Source organism: Danio rerio, chromosome 11 (genome assembly GCF_049306965.1).
Source record: "Danio rerio strain Tuebingen ecotype United States chromosome 11, GRCz12tu, whole genome shotgun sequence".
NCBI classification, from domain to species: domain Eukaryota; kingdom Metazoa; phylum Chordata; class Actinopteri; order Cypriniformes; family Danionidae; genus Danio; species Danio rerio.
In genome coordinates, this window is record NC_133186.1 from 22,121,200 (window position 1) to 22,133,427 (window position 12,228).

A 12,228-nucleotide genomic window follows, 5' to 3' on the forward strand; every position below is an offset into this window, starting at 1 on the left:
TTTCATCTGATTTGGTTCCCATAATAGAGACTATGAGGTAGAATACATATTAAACCGTGTTGATTTTTATGTTGATGTTGTCATTAAGTGTATTGGTAATAAGTTTAAAGGGATAGTACATTAAAAATTATAAATTCTTCAATCACTGCATGTCATTCCAAGCTTACTGTGAAACAAAGAAGATATTTGGATAAATCGTTTATCTATAACTACTACACAGATCTAAAACTCACTCATATCTGGTTCATGGCACTAATGTAAACCCCTGGTTCTACATTGACTTGTTCTGAGTGGGATTTGAACTCCGATTTCTGGCATAGGTGGAAGTCCACCTTGTTAGCATTGCTAGTGCACCTCTTAAAATCAGAAGAGTGAGGTTTACCTGCACAGCCTCTACTAGCATGTCTCCATTATACTGACCCTATAAACCTCAATAATGCTTGTCACGCCACTGAGCGGGATTTTAATCTATGATTCTGGCTTAGTAAATTTGGCCACTATTGGTACATTTTTGGACACTAAAAACGGCTGTGACCCATCTGCGGTTTACCCACACAGCTACCTTCCAGCTGATCTCGGTTACATGTACAATGATTTGTACTTCAATTGTATACAGCTAGCTCTCTGCATCTCCCACATGGTCGCCCACTGAAGCTAAGCATGGCTTCGCCCGGTCAGTCCTTGGATGTGAGACCACATGGGAAAGCTTGGTTGCATTAGTGAGACCAGCAAGGGGTGCTCAACCTGCGGTCTGTGTGGATCCTAACCCCCTAGAATATTGATCAGAACTCTATACTGATCAGTGAATGCCATCTTTTAGAAGAGATGTTAAACTGAGGTCCTGACTCTCTGTGGTTGTTAAAAAATCTCAGGATGTCCATTGAAAAAGAGTAGGGGTTTAACCCTGGCACCCTAACTAAATTTGCCCACTGGCCTTTGTCCATCATGGCCTCCTAACCATCCCCATATCATAATTGGCTTCAACACTTTATATCCTCTCCACCAATCAACTGGTGTGTGGTGTGCGGTTTGGCACAAATATGGCTGCCGTCGTGTCATCCAGGTGGATGCTGCACAGCGGTTGTGATTGAGGAGATTCCCCCCTATGTGTAAAGTGTTTTGAGTGTCAAGAAAAACGCTTTATAAATGTAATAAATTATTATTAGAAAAAAACAGTTTTCATTCTTTAACAGATTTAAAAACATTCTTCTTACATGCTCAACAAAAGATTCAAAGACTGGTTTAGAAAGTCTTGAAGTTGAGAAAATGATATCAGAATTTTGATTTGTGGGTTAACTATTTGCTTAAAATTATAAAGGATGAAGAGGTCACACTATTATAGGAGCAAATGTAGGAGATGGAGAGCGAGCATGAGAGAAAGCCTGAGTGTGAGATAGAGCAGTTGCTCCAGGTCTGGCCTCCCTGTGGGGGTCCATCGCGGCCCGGCTGCCCGATCTTTCACAGGCACAGAGAACCAGCCCTCACAGAGCAACACCAAGCTCTGATTCACTGCACTAACCTCAGCCGCTTAGTTTGAATATTAAACAACCATTCATTTATTGAAAACAGAACTCCTTAATGGTGTCATTTAAACACCAGTAGACTGAACTCAAGTCCCTTTCAGCATGTTAAACTGGTGGAATCAATGAATTAATGGACACTTTTTTAGAGTGCAGCAGAAGCATAGCTATGGTTTAACTATGGTTAAACAAAAAGTTGTATTAGAATCATGTCCAAATTTGGTCCTTCCTATAGTCTTGTTTATTTCGCTGATAGTCCTCAACTCTGTACTGTCAAGTGTGCTGCAGTTACTCAAGCCACAACTCCAGCTCACGTCTCCGGCTCGATTTGCTCAGCTCCTAAACCGTTGAGACTCAGTCAGCTCACATTACCATCACACCAGCTCGATCATAACTAATCAATTAGACCTCAAACGAGATCCTCCCCGCGGTCCAACATCTGCAGCCCAAAAGCCAAGTGCACTGGCTATTTAGGAGGTGCTTTGAGTTCAGCGAGTTTCACCGAGTAGAAACAAAGAGCAAAACGAAGAGAGAGCCTTGTTAAAAAAAAAAAAAAGACCCTGAGCCACAGTTACACCAGCGAGCTGATTGTGACTGTGGTAAAGACAACATGTCCGCTGGTAATGATGGATGTTTCTCCCTCAATGTGACAGAAAGCACCAGGGTTTGAAGCGCAGGCTGAGGGCAGGATTGTGGCTGGTTTAACATGGGCAACTTCTCTTGTGATCAGTATCCAAAAGCAGCGCAGGAGACAGATGAAGATCCCGAACTGACAATTAGCAGTTTCTGGGTGGAGACAGAGAGGATCAAAACTGTGACAGAAGGACTTCTTTTAAGGGACCTGTTTTATCTATAACATTTCCCTGTAATGTCATCAATGGCTCTTAAAGCTCACTTCAACCTATTGTACATTTTAGCAATCGATGAGTGAAAGGAGTGCACTTGATGTTAAATTTTTAAAGAGGAAACCCACTATCGTCAGCGTCAACACTTCCCATTAACTTTATATGGGCGACGTCAGGCGTTCCCGAACTGCATTGTGGATCCGTCGGCACCGCTTCAGAGACGTTGCTTGCAGCAGAAGTTGGGACTAGCTCGACTTTTCAAGTGCCGACGGAAGCGTCAGCCAATCAGATCGCTGTATCAAATACACCAGCAAGACAGTGGCCTATTGCTGACTGAATTTCATTGGCTGACGCTGCTATGACGATCGCTTTAGCCCCAACTTCAGACACGCCTTCAGTCAAGCGTTGACGCTGAAGTCCCATATGGGTCAAAAGCAAGATGTCCCATTTTGGTGAATGGATTAAATAATATGTCCAGAAGTGATTTATACACAGGAACCAAAGTAAATCCAAGTTTGTAATTGTTTATGTGGTTTACAAGGATCAATTAAATAATGAAATGGTATTGGTGGTGGTTTGCAAGGACATGTGTTGTGTCCTCGTAATTAAAACTGCCTAAAAATCAGTTAACGTGGTCTTTTAACACTGAAATTTTGTTAGGTTCTCAGTGAATGTTGGTTTTAGGGTTGTAGGGGTGGGCTTTATAAAACGTATTATGTCTATGGAGATACATTGCTGACATTGTGGGGACCAAATGTGCCATGCAAGTATAGCGATATCGTTTCATTTCGCTGTGACAACCCCTGATTAATAAAGGGACTAAGCCAAAAAGAAAATGAATGAATGGATTTTATTTCACCACAATGTTAGTTCTTGCTAGTCCAGCCTAAAAAAAAAAAATCAAAGCATCTTAGACTAGCCTGGAACATAATAATATTGTTAAATGGCAACCATTTACGGGCAGCTAGCTTTCTGGAACTCTCACATGGTCGCCCACTGAAGCTAAGCAGGGCTGTGCCTGGGCAGTACCTGGATGGAAGACCACATGGGAAAGTTAGGTTGGTGATGGAGGTGGTGTTGGTGAGACCAGCAGGCGGTGCTTAACCTGCGGTCTGTGTGGGTCCTCATGCCCCAGTATAGTGAAGGGGACTCTATACTGTTTAATGAGTCCCATCGTAATGCCCCAGTATAGTGAAGGGGACTCTAGTCTGTTTAATGAGTCCCGTCTTTCGGATGAGACATTAAAGTCGGATAGATAATTTAAAATTGGATAAAATTGTGTGGTGTGGTCTGGCACAGCTGCCTCCAGCTGGATGCTGCACACTGGTGGTGCATGAGGAGATTCCCCCAAAAATGTGTAAAGCTATGAGTGTCCAGAAGAGCGCTATAAAAATGTAATTATTATTCTTATTATAAAAAAGGAACGATTTTCCACATAGATGGCTTTTTTGTCTTTGATCCATACGTACACAAACAGTCAAGAAGAGTAAAATAGTCAATTTAGAGTTGTAGTAAATCAGGTTAAGGATTATTTTTAGATCTTGTACTAAATCAATGCTCATTTGCTCATCATTGTGATTTAAATCTATTGTATACAGTGCTTGTGTGTTTGTGTTGTGTTTCTGTAGATGCGTGTTTGTGTGTGGCAGCATTTTTCTGTGTGTCTGTGTTTGCTGGAGAATCATGTATTTGTGTTTCAGCAATGGTACACCAGCACAATGAACCTCCTGGGCACGTGGTTGACAGACCGCATGGACCTGCAGCTTCACGTCTATCAGCTGAAAATCCTCATCAGAGTTGTGAAGGTAAAAACTACACTGTCACTGACCACTGAAACGAGGAACTGAAATAACTTCAGATATAGATTCAAAAATGTCTGCGGGAAGTAATTGTAACAGTATTTGCACCAAAGGTACTTGAAACAACTGTTATAAAATTCAGAGCTGGATCAGTTTTTTTTTCTCCAGTCTCTGCTTGTGCTCAGTTTTTTTTTTTTTTTCTTTCAGCGAGATCAGCAGGATTTCCTAGTATGGCTTTACACATTTATTCTTGTGCATTTGTATAGTATGTGTGTGTGTAAATGTATGTCACGATTTTCTTGATGGACAAATTGAAGGGTAAAACTGAAATCTGGTGTAACAGATTAGGTTTACTGACTACTGTTTTTTTTCCGTATTTATTTATTATATTTATTTATCGTATCAGAATATCAACTGTTACATTAAAAATGGCATTTTTCATAAATAAGTAACAGAACAATCTTGAATTTTTAAATCCCATTACCAAAATTCATATATGTTCTAAAATGCTATTAAAACTTGCATTTGTGTGATTATTATCTTTAGGAATTAAAATAATAATACAATTAATAAACTAGGTTAGCATGTTGGAGATTAATCCTAAATGAAGCTATTACTTAATTATTTTATTCAGTACTGGTCTAAATGTTGCTCTTTTATATTAATAAAGTTATGGGTAAATACAACACCTTACGGGTAAATAAGTCATCTAGATTGTGTTACTGATTTCGAATAACAAGATGAAATCATTGTAATCTGTAACACAATCTTATTTTAGTTACTGTACCCTGACTACTTTTGAACTACTTTTAGATTACTTCTATCTAACTTGCTTGTTAATTTGATAATCTTACACTGTAAAAACCCAACAGTCAACTTTATCAAATGAAATGAGTGTAGTTAACTCAAAATTGACTGAAAGTTAATTCTGCTTATTTGAAAAGAGTTTTGAACTCCGTGTTGAAGGTAATAAGTTAATTAACCTCATTATGTAACCTCGTTACTTCAACTTAAATGGAGTAAGTTCACAGTACTCATATAGATTAGTTGTTGTTTTTTAAACTCAACTGGTTTGTTGCAATCGGTTTCCTTAAACGGTTTAAGTTGCCTTAATTTATTGGGTTTTACAGTACTCAGTTAGTTTGAGTTATCTTTATTTATTTGGTTTTACTGTGCTCTAATTGCTTCATTTACTCAAATGGATTAAGGTCACAATACTCTTTAGGATTAGTTTTTTACTTGAATGTTTTGTTGCAATTGGTTTCTTCAAACGGTTTGAGTTACCTTAACTTTTTGGGTTTCACAGTGCAGTAATAATTTGTTCCTTAATTCCATTGTTCACAAATGAGTTAGCATAATAATTATATGTTTATTCTATACTGTGATTAAGCTATGAAATTTTTTTTTTTTTTTGTTTTTTTTGAAATTAGAAAGATGAAAGGAAGAATCAAGAACCATTTTAAAAAATTTACTGCCATTGTGTGAATAATTTGTAATCACATAATTTATCCATTAATGTTTCTTTAGCAACAAATCAGCATATCTTAGTGATGTCCCTAAACTTTTTAAAAGATTATATCCTTTTCTTGAAGTTTGAAAAAAAAAAAAGAGACCATTTAAAAATTATTTGGATTTTCTGGATTTATTAGAAATAAAATTTGAGTAAAGTTTGTTTTATTCTGTATAAAATACTGTTATTAGATGCTGGGTTGTTTAAAGCCATCTTTTGTCAGATAGTAATATATTGATATTAATAAATGTCAAATATGGACCCAAATGTTGGGTTAAATTTGTAATTAAAAAATTGTCTACATGTCACGAGGAGTTGGCTTGAAATAGCCTCATCCGAAAGCTTTTGATTTAGTAAAAGGTAATTGGTGGATTTACCTTGTTTCAGCCTTATGTACACCCACAGCTAGAATGCAGAAATCTGGGCTTACCCGACAAAAATCTCATGATTTTGTTTTTCGCTTGTACATAAACTTTTTTTTTCACACTTAAACTAGCTATTGGTTGTAAATCTCATGTGAAAAAAATCCCACTTTCAGGCTGACATTGCTCATAGACATCCAACAATATGAAACAGATACTATACTTACTATAATAACTATAATAACAATAGTGTTTTGAAAGAAATAAAAACAGAACAATGTATTCTCTTGAAGTTGTTTCAGAATAACTGCTCTCTATATGATACAGCATTTTGAATTTCATTCGTTGACATTCATAGATTTTTATTTATTTTACTTATTACATTTTCCCTATTTTAAATGTTGCTTTTGGTATCATGAATTGAATATCATACAATGCCATTTTTATTATCAGCATTTACATTACCCCGGGTTAAAATGTTCATTCCTGAACAATGACAACATCAGTCGCAGAAATCAGATTCTTGATGTTATCAATTAAATTTCAACTATTTTGTCGTATTTTCCCTAGTTTACTGCTAAATGCTGTTAAAATTCAGTTGATATTAGAAATACATTTCTTATTACACTGGAAAAAAAAACATGGGATTTACTAAATTTTTTCAAGGTAGGTTGTTGCTAACAATTTATTTGGGCTGAATTTAAACAAATAAATTAAGTTGAACAAAATTGTATTTGTTTGTGTAAATTTAGCTCCTATACTGTAAATAGTTTGCAACAAAAGTTCAGTTTCACAAAAAAGTATCAGCCAATACCAATTATTGGACAATAAATTTGTGCAACTCTACTCATAATTAATTTTAATTAATCAAAAGTATTCAAAATATTATCATTTAGAGCATTTTAAAAATATATATTTTTAGAAAATGACAGTTGGTCAGTGTTCATTTGTTGTGAACATTTTTTCTACCAAATATTGCTTTCTTAACTCTTCTGAAATTAAAACATTGGGATTGTGTTTTAATAAAAGAATGTCATGACTATTATTACTGTTATAAGTAATGAAAGGAAAATTGAGCTAGATGTACCTAAATCCACAATTCTCCTTGTTTACACAGAAAAAGTATCGTGATTTCCGACTGCAAGGCGTATTAGACTCAACTCTGAACAGCAAGATGTACGAGACTGTGAGAAACAGGCTGATTCTAGAAGAGGCCACAGCATCTGTGAGAGAAGGAGGGATGCAGGGGATATCAATGAAAGATAGTGATGAAGAAGACGACTAGATCCTGCTGGAGACACTTCAGTCACAGCCACGGTTATCGTGGCCTAAAATAATGCATGTACACCACTGTCCATCACTCGTACAGGTCTGGATGTTGATAAAGTCATGTTTGATGACAGACAAGAGACCAATTTCAATTGAAGTGACACAACAATTTATTAATCTCCATTTAGATGATGAAAACAACATACTAATTTAAATTTAAATTACTTTTCAAAAACATTCTGGGTTGTTTCAAGCCACATTTGGGTCAATTTTTGACATATTGATATTAATAAATGTGATCCTAGACCTCAAAACCAGTCTAAGGCTGCAGTCACACTGCACATTTCTTCACATAGACTTCCATTCATACGCATGCTAATGCGACACACCAGAAACGCAAACTCATGCAACACGTTTGGCAGTTCGCTGTGTTGCAGTTCAAGCTTGGTGAACTCTGACCTGCGAAATAGCATCACGTGACTACTCGAGCCCAATCTAAGATCAAAACATGACCTCTCTGTACAGAAATGTAAAATATGGACCAATCGCTTGTATTTTGTCTCATTGTCTTTTTTAATCCCACCCATTTTTACATTTTGCAAGCTCAAACTCTAGTGTTCTGCGACATCACACTGTAAAAAATGCTGTGTTCCACACAACTCATTCAAGTTCTTCCAACACAAATTAAGTTAACTTAATCATTTTAAGTGTATTAAACATAAAACAATTAAGTTGTGCCACAAATACTTAAACATTGTTATTTCAACTCATTTTGAATAAGTAGTTTAAACAAGCAGCAATTATTACTTATTAATTGTTAATTATTAATTTTTTTGAGTATGTTGCATGGGTACACTCAAAAAATAACTCATTGGATGAACTTAATTTATTTGAGAGCAGGATTTCCATCCAATAAATTTGTTTAGCACAAACTAAAAAACTATTTACACAATTAAATGCAATTGAGTTGGTCCAACATGATTTTATCAAATAAAAGTTTAAATACATTTGTATTGTTATTTAACTTAAACTCAAAGGTCTTAAACTCAAAAGTCTGATTATATCATGTGTGTTTATTATGTGTCGCACATTTTGAAGTCTCTTATCCTAAATGAATTATAAGAGCCATTTTAAGCAGATTTCATGAGTTACATACACAGACTGAAATCAGAACTAATTTTAGGACAGATATTGATCGTTGAGCAAAGCAACAAAGCATTTTAGCTAATTAAGCTAAGCTGTATATCTATTAACTTAAAACACCTCAGATTACTTTTATTGTCAATATTTCCCTCTCTTAATTCAATCCCACGCAGAACATGCTGGAAACTACAACTCCCCTTATCAGTAAAAAGCGATTCGTTGAAAAAAGTGACTAAACTGATTGCCTTCAAGTTATTAAGTAAATAAACTATGTGCATAATTTTAACAAAAATCAAGTTAAGTCAACTTAACATTTGTAGGCTACAACTGAAATACTTACATTGCTTAAGTCGAGTCATTTTTAAGGCATAGGGTTTACTCACTTTTTAAGTAATTGCTTTTAACAGTGCACAGTAAAAACAATTATTTTAAAAAATAAAGTAAACCCATTGTCTTAAAAATGACAAGTTGATTTTACTTTAAAAAATGAGTTAAACCATTGACTTGACTTAACTTTTCTAAGTAAAATCAACATGTCGTTTTTAAGGATATGGGTTTACGAAGTTTTTTAAGTAATTGTTTTTTACAGCGTAGTGAGACCAACACAATTTCTTTATGCTGTCCCAACACAAAGTCCAATAATTATTTTGTTTCAGCTCATTTTAAACAGGTAGTTTGAACAAGCAGCAGTATTTTTTGTGTATATTTGTGGGAATATAAAAAAATGCATTGTTTGAGTCAGAATTATCGTTTTTTTATTTCATGACAAAAATAATTTGAAAATTAAATAAGGATCAAGTTGAAGACATTTCCTACCAATAATCTATTAAAACATAAGGTTTTATTAGTAATACACTGTTAAGTTAACTCAACCCTTTTTAACAAATTTATGTAAATTGAACATAAACAAATTAAGTTGTCCCAATGAAATCCCAAGAATTGTGTTGTTTCATATATAAATATATATAGTGTATGCATTTTCTCTATTTTTAGATTCCAGATTTAGAAAATTAAAGTTGCTTTAGAAATATGTAATAGTCCAATTATACAAATATTGTCCACTTCTAACAAACCAAACAGCTTTTGGACAACGTATATATTTCAATTTCCAAAAAAAAAAAGTGACACTTATGACTGGTTTTGTGATCCATGGTCACAAATGCCAAATATTGCTATTGACCTAACTACAAAAATTGTCCATATTTGATCCACAGTTGGATTAAAGCAACCTGTTGCAGTTTTTTGAGATAAAAAAATATATATATAAGAAAGCAAATTGTCTGAAATTCATTCCTAAGTGTTTCTAAGCAATATGGAGTATCATTCGTAAACAATGTTGTGTGAGATGGATAAGGAAAAATGCTTGTCGTGTCCCCGTTCAATGCAAATCCGTTTGCCGCTTCTTCAACGTATTGTAAATACAGTAATGGTACATAACTGTGCATAGACTTGTTTCTTTTTTTGGAGTGTAGGTTAACTGATATGATTGTATTAACTTGTTCAGATGTTTATATATTCATCTCGACAAAATGTCTAATATCCACAATCTGTTTTACACCTTTTTTTAACAAGTTAGGTAAGGTGATCTGTTCGTAGCTGTATTTTAGAGAGGCAATATAGCTTATTTGTGATATACTTAAACTGACGTCAATAATTTTTTTTAATGTTTTTAAGCCATGCGTTATTTTAAAATATAAAAAAATATATTTATTCTGTATTTGGGGGGTGAGGGGAATGACGATAAAGCTTTCTTTTGTATTCGTTTTGTTGCAACAAAGCATTTACGAACCTTCTGTCTGGATTGACTCTAAACGCTTACAGGTTTTCATCATTGCCACTGTTGTTTTTGTGTATATAGTGCTTTATATCCCCCTCTGTGCAGTAGCTGCATGTCTCAATTGTCAGAAATCTTATCCGAAAGCTTTTGATTTTGTGGAAAGTAACTGGTGGATTCATCTCGCTTCGGCCTTATGTACACCCACAGCTGGAATGCAGAAATCTGGGCTTACAAAAATAAAAATAAAAAATAAAACCATTACTTTGTTTTTTGCTTGTACATAAAGGTCAGACCAAGGCTTTTCACACTCAAACTAGCTGTTGGTTGTGGAAGTCTAACGTAAAGCTCATTGAATTCTACTTTCAAGCTCATATTGCTCTTAATTTGAGATCTAATAATAAGAAATAGATAGCTAATTATTCAGTGTCATCTGTGATACTAATATTTTGGTGGTTTCGCATTTTATACCGTCTTTGGTGATTCATGACAGTGTTTTGAAAGAAATTTAAACCTCTTTCTCGTTCTGTCAATTTCAACAAGTTGTTTCAGAATAACTGGTGTTTGTATGACATGACATTTTGAATTTTAGTCATTCACAGAATGTTATTGATTCATTATGTTTTCAGTGGCTCAAATATTCATTTTTGGTATCTAAAATTTAATTTCATCTATATTGCATTTCTGGTATCAGCAATTATAATTACACTAGTAAAAACATTCATTTCTGAACAGTGATGCCATCACTTGCAGAAATATGATACGGGACATCATGATAGGGGCGTAGATTTAGCATGGATGGAGGGGACATGTCCCCACCAATATCCATCAACTATTTAAATGTCCTCACCAATAATTTTATACACAACACATTGTGCTGTCATTATTAACCTAGACAAGCAGAGTAGGTTCAATCACATTCTCTCCATGAGTGGCACCGCTTCCCAAACACATGAACATTATGCAACATGTATTGTATACACCAGTCCCCACCAATGTCAAGTGCAAACCTATGCCCTTGCATCATAATTTAAGTTTCAGCTAGTTCATTGTATTTTCCCTAGTTTACTGTTACCACAGGTTGCAGTTAAATTTCAGTTGTTGATACCAAGAATATATTTCTTACAAGTTTAAATTCACAAAAAATACATTTCTTAATAGCGAAAACCTTTATCATATCAATTCAAAAATAGTTGGTCAATGGCCAGCTATATTGGTACTATAATACAGTTTTTCTCAGTGGCTTTGGTGCATTTCTCACAACACTTTTTACATTTGCACAACAGGTTATTCTTAAAACAATTAGTCTTGTTCACATCATAGTAGCAGTTTCTCATTCCTTCCAACAAATTGCAAATGCTTTTGGACATGTGTCAATTGCTTTTATACAACTCTCTGCTGTTTTATAACATTATCATTAGCTTTTGTCATATCAGTCAAAATTAACTGAACTTGAGAATCCTGAATAGTCATTCCATATAAAACTAACAGTCCTCATTTCATTAATTGAGTCATTACATACAAAAATGTTAAACTAGTTGTCAGAATCTGTCAAGCTAATTTTATAACATTTTTACAATCTTTTGAGAACAAGTTGAACAATTTCATGAATGGTTTACAGACCTGTGTGTTGTAGGTTCAGTTCCAATATGTACTGCAATATTGTAACAGTTGTGCACAGCTCTACCCAAATGAAATGTATTAATTCATTCATTCATTCATTCGTTTTCTTGTCGGCTTAGTCCCTTTATTACAGTTTTTCTCAGTCGCTTTGGTGCATTTCTCACAACACTATTTACATTTGCACTACAGGTCATGCATTTCTCAAAACAATTAGTCATTTGTTCACATCCTAGTAGCGGTTTCTCATTCCTTTCGACAAATTGCAAATGCTTTCGGACGTGCATCAATTGCTTTCATTCAACTCTCTGCTATTTATAACATGATCATTTGCTTATGTCATGTCAGTCAAAATTAACTAAACTTGTAAATGCTGAATAGTCATT

The 12,228-nt window shown here is 34.7% G+C and overlaps 2 protein-coding genes across 32 annotated transcripts in view; one reads left to right on the plus strand and one right to left on the minus strand.

Moving 5' to 3' along the window:
- Positions 1-10,486, plus strand: part of cadpsa (Ca2+-dependent activator protein for secretion a) — a 252,412-nt gene extending 241,926 nt beyond the window's left edge. For all 25 annotated transcript variants that reach the window (XM_073916631.1, XM_068224318.2, XM_068224327.2 and 22 more), the window contains 2 exons: positions 4,066-4,170; positions 7,154-10,486. In XM_073916631.1, the coding sequence (XP_073772732.1) occupies positions 4,066-4,170; positions 7,154-7,321 (273 nt within the window). In that variant the 3' untranslated portion in view covers positions 7,322-10,486. The remainder of the gene's footprint in view (positions 1-4,065; positions 4,171-7,153) is intronic.
- Positions 1-12,228, minus strand: part of si:dkey-274m17.3 — an 80,234-nt gene that overhangs the window by 40,848 nt on the left and 27,158 nt on the right. The window contains exons 6-7 of one of the 7 annotated variants that reach the window (XR_012387130.1): positions 7,124-7,259; positions 1,536-2,306 (exon numbers count right to left, since the gene is read on the minus strand). The exons of 4 other annotated variants lie outside the window; for them this stretch is intronic. The gene's annotated coding sequence lies outside the window, so the exon portion shown is untranslated. Of the gene's footprint in view, positions 1-1,144; positions 2,307-5,586; positions 7,260-12,228 lie in introns of those variants that run through there. 2 more of the 7 variants (XM_073916669.1, XM_073916670.1) reach the window with 2 other exon arrangements.